At 40.1% G+C, this 5,921-nt stretch overlaps 1 protein-coding gene across 1 annotated transcript; it reads right to left on the reverse strand.

Moving 5' to 3' along the window:
* Positions 1–340: 340 nt before the first annotated feature.
* On the reverse strand, positions 341–4,545 carry LOC119218332 (G-protein coupled receptor 20-like). The gene is made up of 3 exons (XM_037472695.2): positions 4,067–4,545; positions 2,286–2,344; positions 341–1,286 (listed from the first exon to the last, which is right to left on the reverse strand). The coding sequence occupies exons 1-3, from the start codon at positions 4,417–4,419 to the stop codon at positions 907–909; spliced, it is 792 nt and encodes a 263-aa protein (XP_037328592.2). The 5' UTR covers positions 4,420–4,545; the 3' UTR covers positions 341–906.
* Between the last annotated feature and the right edge of the window lie 1,376 nt (positions 4,546–5,921).

Raw genomic sequence — 5,921 nt, forward strand, 5'->3', positions numbered from 1 at the left:
AGTGGCTGCCCGCATCCAGTTCAAAACATTGGTTCTCACATACCATGCTGTGAATGGATGGGGTCCAGTCTCCATCCAGGACATGGTGAAACCCTCCATCCCAACATCAAGCTGCTTGTTAAAAGCATCACATGTAATAATGTAATGAAAGATTCTGCACATCAGGAAAATCACATTTTGTTGTAAAACTGTTAAAGTATACAACTGAAAATATGCATTTCTCAAACAAAGCTGAATGCTTTTATTTGGTTTCATGTTTATAGGTTTTGTAATAGCATATGCAGAAAACAACGTTACGATTCATCAAGCATACATCGCTTATCTTATTATTAAACGGGGGTATGTATGATGTGGTAGTGGCAGTAAAAACCATCAGGAACATTCATTCGGCTGAAATTCACTCTGGTTTCACCAGTTGTGAACTAGGTCGTGATAATGTCAGTTTCCAAAAAATACCCTGTAAACATTATTCTAATCAAACAAAACACAACCATTTAAGGTCCCAGGTCATTTTACACCAATGAAAACATGTAGTTATCAATGGGATGTGTAATGCTTACCATTTCTAATTAGTTGCCATTGCGATCCTCTGCTGATGGTTTATTGGAGGTTCTCAACAATCCCAATACAAATGTGGGACAGACTGTGTGACTTCCACGTTTTACTTCATTTGACTATTTGCATTATATATTTTTTTTTAATCATTATTTTATAATTAGTTTCAATTCCCATAGATTATATCAATCTATTGTTTGTATGTTAATCATACAGTATGTCTATTTTCAAGTACTTATTTTTATTTTTTCCTTATTGTGCCTGGAGCTTCAAATAAAAACTCCCATTCTTTTGATATTGTGTTTGTATACGTGCGCACACACACACACACACACACACCTATATTGGAGTTCATCTCTTGCATGCCAGTACTCCAGCCCTGCTGAGGAACAGAAAAGCCTGTGTTGAACTTCCGAAGGTGGCAAATGTCATTGCTATGGGCGACCAAACAGCTATACTTATTTTAGTGAACAAAGGGAAAACAATGAATGGAACCACATTGAAAACCAGCATCCCCAACACCACGCCAATAATCCGGACAGCTCTCTTCTTCTGCTGGTCCCCCTCTTTCTTCTCCTGAGCTTTACTTCCCGGTTTGGGCCTCCGAAGGATCCTGACTATGGACAGACTGCAGAAGAGTTCAATGAAGAGGGCGGGGGCCAGAATAGCCCCTGAACAAAAGGACAACATGGTGATATTCCCTGACAGGTGGGCATTGGTGAGTCCACAACCTACAAATAAGCAAAAAGAAAACAATCATTCACAGGGCAGGATTTTTTCCATATTATGAGGTAACCTGATGTATTTGTGGTATGGAAAGTATTAAGAGCCCTTTACATTTTTCACTCTTTCATTGCAGCCATTTGCTAAAATCAAAAAAGTTCATTTTATTTCTCATTAATACACACTAAGCACCCCGTTTTGACAGAAAAACAGAAATGTAGAAATTTTTGCAAATTAAAAAAAGAAAATTGAAACATCACATGGTCATAAGTATTCAGACCCGTATACGTATTGAGTAGAAGCCCCCTTCTTGAGAATGATCCTCTCCAGTTACGTCAGGTTGGATGGTGAACGTTGGTGGACAGCCCTTTTCAGGTCAATTGGGTTTAATTCAGGGCTCTTGCTGTGCCCTTTATGAATGGTCACAGAGTTGTTCCGAAGCCACTCCTTTGTTATTCTAGCTGTGTGCTGAGGGTCATTGTTTTGTTGGAAGATGAACCTTCGGCCCAGTCTGAGGTCCTCAGCACTCTGGGTGAGGGTTTCTTCCAGGATATCTCTGTACTTGGCCATATTCATCTTTCCTTCAAGTGCAACCAGTCGTCCTGGCCCTGCAGCTGAAAAACACCCCCACAGCCTGACGCTGCCCCCACCACGTTTCACTGCTGTATTGTATTGGGCAGGTGATGAGCAGTGCCTGGTGTTCTCCACGTTTACCACTTAGAATTAACGACAAAAAGTTCAATCTCTGTCTCATCAGACCAGAGAATCTTCTTTCTCATAGTCTGGGAGTCCTTTGTGTGTTTTTGGCAAACTCTATGTAGGCTTTCATGTGTGTTGCACTGAGGAGATTTGCGGGGTCCTGAGTGTAACCCCAATGGAAAATAAAACTTTTGGGATTTTAGCAAATGGCTGCAATGAAACAAAGAGGGGAATAAAGGGGTCTGAATACTTTCCATACAAACTGTTTTTATATATATGTGTGTGTGTGTGTATTTTCCTTTGCTTACACACAACGACCAGCCAAACAGCAGCAAGACAGGTTCCTCTACACCTTAGTTGTTTGTATCTGAAGAAGAAGAAGAAGGCAAGATTTCTGTGATAATGAATGAATGATTCATTCCACCTTTCAGAGAGGTCAGCATTTGTTCTAAACTAACACAACTATTAGAGCAACTAGTACCAAGCTACCGTCATCAAGCTGTCCCCAGTCCCCCTACTTCTCGGTGGTGTCCAGCAAACAATGTGAGCTACCATCAATTAACCCTCAAATCCACAATTGAAATCAAACAGAGCAAAAACTAAACCACGTTTCCCTGGGCCCCATAGTCCAGTAAACGCTGTATAATAGTTACTATTTGTGCGTTTCACTTCTGCCAGTGTTCTTTTGCTAAATTGGTCATTGCGGGAGGGATCGTTAACAGACAACATCAGCGGTTCAAAGAGCAGAGCTGATGAGCCATTTGTGTGTCTGGTAGAGTAAAAGTTATTGGGCTTTGAGTTTTACCTCTTTCCCTTTAGTTGTGTTGATTTACTAACCCACAACCAGTGTTGTGCCTGAACGCGTTCATTGAACGATAGTTCATGAACTCGTTCATATTTTGGGCGAACGTGAACTGAACTGGTGTCTATGAACGGCACGTTCTTTCAAGTTAACATCAAAGGGGTGCCAGATTTCTATAGAAAACACACCGTAAACGCGCCTTAATAAGTAGCGGAAAAACACCCGAAAAACACCCAATCTGGCAACACCAGCCTCCAGTGTCGCACCACCGCATGCGTCATCAAAAATAAGAATGCATGGAGGCGACAGCTGCGTGTAGCAAAGAGGCGGCGTATAATAATTTAAATGAGTTTTATGAAGTTACTGACAAGATCGGTGAGGATGGGAGGAATATGACCTTTCTTTGCAAACATTTGCACCTTAATGATAACTGTCGTGTTTTTATTCCTTATTTTAAAAAGACCATTCAAGCAGCATGTGTTTGAGAATGTACTGTAGGGGTGAACGCTGCAGCTGCTGCTAGTGTGGAGTGAATGGACAGCAACATTAAAGCAACAATGGGGAAATGCTGTCGCCTCAATGCTAATGTAAACCCTGGTTGGATAAGGATTCAAATTTGGATATGAAGATTAAATCTGATGCATAGCTTCAGTGTTAAAACTGATAAAATACTTGCTGTCTGTGGTTCTGGGCTGTGGCAATAATTTTGAAAAATAATAACTTGCAGCAACGTATGGAAAAAAAGAACTGAACTAGTTGGAACTGTGAACTTAGTTCAAATATTTTGAAGTTTGAACTATGAACTGAACTAGTTCATTTAAAAATTTGTGAACTGAACTTTGAACTAGTTCATGTAGAAAGTGAACTTTCCCAACACTGCCCACAACCATCCCACACACATTTAGATTCACCTTCACACGGGGGAATGTTAGATAGAAGCGGCTTGCTCGTTATTGTTGCAGGTAAATCTCGGTTACACTTCAAAGACAATTACTTTGTGAATGTGTACTGTGATGATGGCTTGAAACTGTGCTCAAATTAAAATGAACCTAATTTTCTTTTACTTGATTAGAATATAGATTATGAGCCTGAATTTATAAATGGTCTCCTCGTCACTTATTATTTTGTGAATAATTCTATTGATTTGAATGATTTGGTGTGACACAAACCTAAGACTTAAAATGATGGAGCACAGTGAATTGAGGCAGTCTTCAAATGTTCTTGACTATCATGGTTACACAGAGCGGTCCATGTGAAGCAGAAACTTTAAGCCACCTGTTCACTTACCTGATGAACACCATGGGATGAACCACAGCCAGATAGCGATCCACACAGACATGGCACTGGAACATGGCTCTTCCTGCCACAGACATTCCACGATGGAAATTTATGAAAGTGACAAGAGAACTGACTTTCAAAAGTGTTTTGATCAGCGAAAGAAAAAAACAGAAGGAATTGAAGGTTTCCACGGTCAGCAGGTTCAGAGTTAAAAGTTCCGATGCGATGGTACTGTGCTTCCCGGAGACTATCAGCCACAGAGCCCAGCAGTTGATCACTATTCCGACGGCGTGGTCGAGGGAGCCACTGAAAAAAAACACTAATTCTGCAGACAGATGAGAAGCTGAGGACACATTGGCCATCTGTCTGTTCTTTTTCTGAAGATAGAGAATCTAAAACCAAAAGTGGATGAAACAAAATATTGATTTCATGGGATATGAAGTTGAGATATATACTTTAAATTTAGTTTCAATTTCGTCACATTAAGAATGTTTTATTTTTAATTTGTGTCAATGCGGTAAATGTGTAAAATTCATTGAAAATAAAGAGTTAACTGTCTGAAGTTAGTAGAAAAAACATAAATAACATGAACATGTAAATAATACAAATATATATATATATATATATATATATATTCACAGAAATCTTAATAGCACTACAAAACAGATTGAGATTCCTAATTGAAATGAAAATACCGACCTGTTGGATCTGTCTCACTTGTGAGCAGCTTGCACCGACTTCTATTCAAATAGCCCTGACACTTTATCTGCGTCATTTGACTAATGACACCTCCGTGTACCTTTAAACAAAACATGCAGGAAGCTCAAACTCTAGTTTTGCTCATGCTGTATTTGTCTGTCATTAAAACACTGATAACCAGTTTAAAGTTTACATTGGTACCATTGGTTTTTGCTCCTGGTGACACAATCAGGTTTGAATTAAAAAGGTTATCTTTGTTGTGTGAATAATAAAACAGGATCATTAATGCATTAGTTCATGACAACAATAATACATGCTGACATATTGAATCTTTAGCATGTTGTACCATTAAATAACAAGATTTTCTTTCATAATGTTAATATTTGTACCTTTTTATATGGGCTGGTCCACAAAAAAGAGAATCTTTATTACTAAGGGCTCTGACTCTCATCCTTCAAGGAACAAGTAACCCAGCATGCCTCTTCCAAGTTTTGGGGATTTGAACACTTTAGCTGTCAGCACAAGTCCCCTCGTAGGGCAGACCGTCTCATTTCAGCGACCACTTGGTTTGCGGCCTTTGGAGGACTCGGGAAAGCTGGGTCCTTGTGAGGATGCAGCCCACTGACTCAGCTAGTGACTCTGTTCAATAGAAAGGACTAATGGTCAACTTAATCCTAGCTATAATAATCTTAGTTATGTGTTGACATGTAACGTCATTGTGGTGGTGGGCGTGGCTGTGGCTCTGCTGCAGCGGGGGGAGAGGCTCAGGGAACAGTACCAGGTGGAGGCAATGGACCTCAGCTGGGCTGAAAAACGAGTGTTTGTCTTTAAAAACGCAGTGAGAGCGACGTAGTGAGAGCGAGACGGCCGCTCAGCTGACCCGTCACCGAGAGAAATCCTTGAATAAAAATCTATTTTATCCAACCCTGCTGTGGTCTCCATCACTCCGGTACCCCCCCCCCCCCCCTTAGGACACGCACCCATTAGTCATAAAATATACTATTATAGTTTGAAGGAAATGTTTTCACTCAGATATGAAATAAAGATGAATTATGTGGCGTTTACATTAACAACTAAGAACAAGACTTGCATTGTATTACACAACTGTAGTCACCAGTGCTTTAAAGCCTCGTCTCGTTTTCACAGCACACACGAGAGAAAACAA

The sequence above is a fragment of the Pungitius pungitius genome, chromosome 9 (genome assembly GCF_949316345.1).
Source record: "Pungitius pungitius chromosome 9, fPunPun2.1, whole genome shotgun sequence".
Lineage (NCBI taxonomy): Eukaryota > Metazoa > Chordata > Actinopteri > Perciformes > Gasterosteidae > Pungitius > Pungitius pungitius.

Bases quoted from the DNA above. Each gene is read 5' to 3' on its own strand.
- LOC119218332 (XM_037472695.2), bottom strand. From the start codon at position 4,419: ATGGCCAATGTGTCCTCAGCTTCTCATCTGTCTGCAGAATTAGTGTTT. The intron at 2,345-4,066 runs GTAAGTGAACAG...CTTCTTCTTCAG, and splicing joins CATCCCATGGTGTTCATCAG to ATACAAACAACTAAGGTGTA. The intron at 1,287-2,285 runs GTAAGCAAAGGA...GCTTATTTGTAG, and splicing joins TGTTTGGCTGGTCGTTGTGT to GTTGTGGACTCACCAATGCC.